This window comes from Phaethon lepturus, unplaced genomic scaffold, assembly GCF_000687285.1.
Source record: "Phaethon lepturus isolate BGI_N335 unplaced genomic scaffold, ASM68728v1 scaffold12720, whole genome shotgun sequence".
Taxonomy (NCBI): Eukaryota; Metazoa; Chordata; class Aves; order Phaethontiformes; family Phaethontidae; genus Phaethon; species Phaethon lepturus.
The window spans coordinates 3394-5758 of NW_010512685.1; the positions used below are offsets into that span (position 1 = coordinate 3394).

General features: G+C 48.0%; 1 protein-coding gene across 1 annotated transcript in view; it reads right to left on the reverse strand.

The window, feature by feature from the left end:
* Positions 1-1175: 1175 nt before the first annotated feature.
* Positions 1176-2365, reverse strand: part of LOC104621281 (tetratricopeptide repeat protein 9A) — a gene marked incomplete at its 5' end in the record, with an annotated part of 5982 nt that continues 4792 nt past the window's right edge. Inside the window, one exon of the mRNA XM_010287724.1 lies at positions 1176-2354. Within this exon, the coding sequence (XP_010286026.1) occupies positions 2275-2354 (80 nt within the window). The remainder of the gene's footprint in view (positions 2355-2365) is intronic.

Here is a 2365-nt window from a genome sequence, read left to right on the forward strand (position 1 = left end):
TGAACTGTCATACGCAATATGAAATAGGGGGGGAGTCACCTCTATTTGCTGTGTGCTGTGATGTATTTAGGACATGGAGGACTGCATGCACCTGAGAAGCGGAATCTTATTAGTTCTGTGCTTTATACAGTACCAGGTACACCTTACATGCACCAAAGCACACCTTCATCTCACCTTTTTTTCTGGTCTATTTAACAACCACCTACAGAATTTCCCTCATTTGTCCTCTTTAACTCAATTGTTGTCCTAGCAGCAGCCGTAGCCTCTTTTATTGCTTAGACATGCATAGTGGTGGGCAGAGGTGCTTGCTGTTTCTGGCACAGATGAACCATGGACCATCTGAAGAAGGTGACTGTGCTACCTCCAGGACGCAGCCCTTTCCTTCACAGTAGCTGCACACAGCGTTCCCAGTTTTGGGAAGCAGCTCCTTTCCACCACCCACCTGAAGAACATGAACTTCTTGGTGCCATCCCAAGAAACACAAGAAGTTTCACACACTGAGGTAGATCCACCTTATCTCAGAGACTTATATGCCACTTTAAGATGGTCTCTTCACCACCCCCAATGTGGGCTGGGTGTGTCCCTGAAGTAAAGAACACTACTTCATTTTTTTCAGAGATAATGATAGAGATTTGCTGTTTCTCTTGATGCTTCTCTATCAACTCTTTCGAATTTTGGCTAGAGAAATATGTGGCAAGATACCACATCTGGAATGTGGGATGTGAGAGCCAACTGTCTGCAGACACCACGTCTGCTGGGACCAAAGCACACAGCACTTGGCTGAACTTTTGTCCGTTCAGCTCTCTGTTTTTCAGTTTCCATGTTTCAGCTGAGGGCTGAGTGAACTATTTCTGGGTACACTCACTTCACACTGACCATCATGGGATGAGTCCACTCATGTACATCCTGCAACTGGGAGCAGGTCCCTGTGGGACACTGACAGGGCAGTCACACTGGAAATGTGTTTGGTGGCACTTACTGATCCCATTGTTAGCAGTTTCAGACCATTAAGCCAAGGAGCCCGCGCTCTTAGAAGTGATCAGACTGCTGGAGGAGGTCTAAACAGACCCTATGGGCTGCTGAAATCAGCTCCAAAGCTGTTGGTCCTGCCCTGGTTGCCAGCACCATGTTCTTCTATAAAAGAAAAAACAGGACACAGGAAGCACCAACACAAGGTGGGAGACTCAAGACCTCAATCCAATGTACTAATAATACTTAGCACTGTACATCACTGTACTGTTACTTACAGACATTAACTAATACATCCTCACAACACCCCTGCGAGGTAGGGAAGTATTATTATCCCCAGTGTACAGATGGGGAAACCGAGGCACAGAGAGGCTAAGTGACTTGCCCAAGATCACACAGCAAGGCATTGGCAGAGCCAAGATAAGAATGGAGTCATCCCTTGTTCCCCACCCAATCCTGCCCCCCACTAGACAATGTTGCCTGTCTGGACATGGGGAACCCAAGAGGTCCCTTCGAAAAGCAATGCCTGGACTTGTTGCCTATTAATAATTTTTATTTGCCTTTAATGAATTATTTCACAGTTTTTCACTCACGCTGTACACCGCGCTTTCACAGCCCGTTCAGTGTTCTGTGGCAGCCCACAGCCTTCTCCTCCGGCACCGGGACAGCTCTGCGGGGGGGTGGGGGTCGTAGGGTGCTCTGTGCTTTCATTAGAAGGATGTTTAGAAACAGTTTTCACTGGCATTAGACTGGGAGCATGTGAGCTCTCACTGGAGACTGATAACACACACTGGAGAAGCAGGCAGAGGGAACTGATGGTAAAAAGGCATTTGCTATCCCCTGTGAAATGACCAGTGGCTCTCTTGGTTTCTTAGCTCTTCCAAGCTCCAGTGATCACTCAGAGCAGAAACGGTTTGTCTCCAACTTGCCTGGTCAGGATGTCGTTGCTCTGGGGGTTGCAGAAGGAAAACCTAAGGGTTTGCCCTAAGGGACAGTCAGCTCAGGACCAGAAAGGTCCCCCAGCATTGCCTACTCCAGGTGTGTGACACGGTCTTGGAACAAGGCTGGCTGTAGCCGTTGTGCTCTCCTGCCACGGGGAAGGGGTATTACCATGGTTGGCAAGCAGCCATATCCAGCGTCTAAGTTTTTTTTTTTTTTTTTCAAAACTGGGATTCAATGAAGAGCAAGGGAGAGTGGATGGATCAGGAGATGAGGATGAGGCAGAGCAAACAGGAAAATCCACCAAATGGGCTTCTAGGAAGGAAATGCTCCCCCTTGGGCACTTCAGCTGAAGCGGCTTCATTTTCACAAGGCTTCTTTCTCTCTCTGGGAACATCTGCTGAGCTTCATCTCTGTCAGCTGGATGTATCGTATGACATTGGTATCTGCAGGGAAA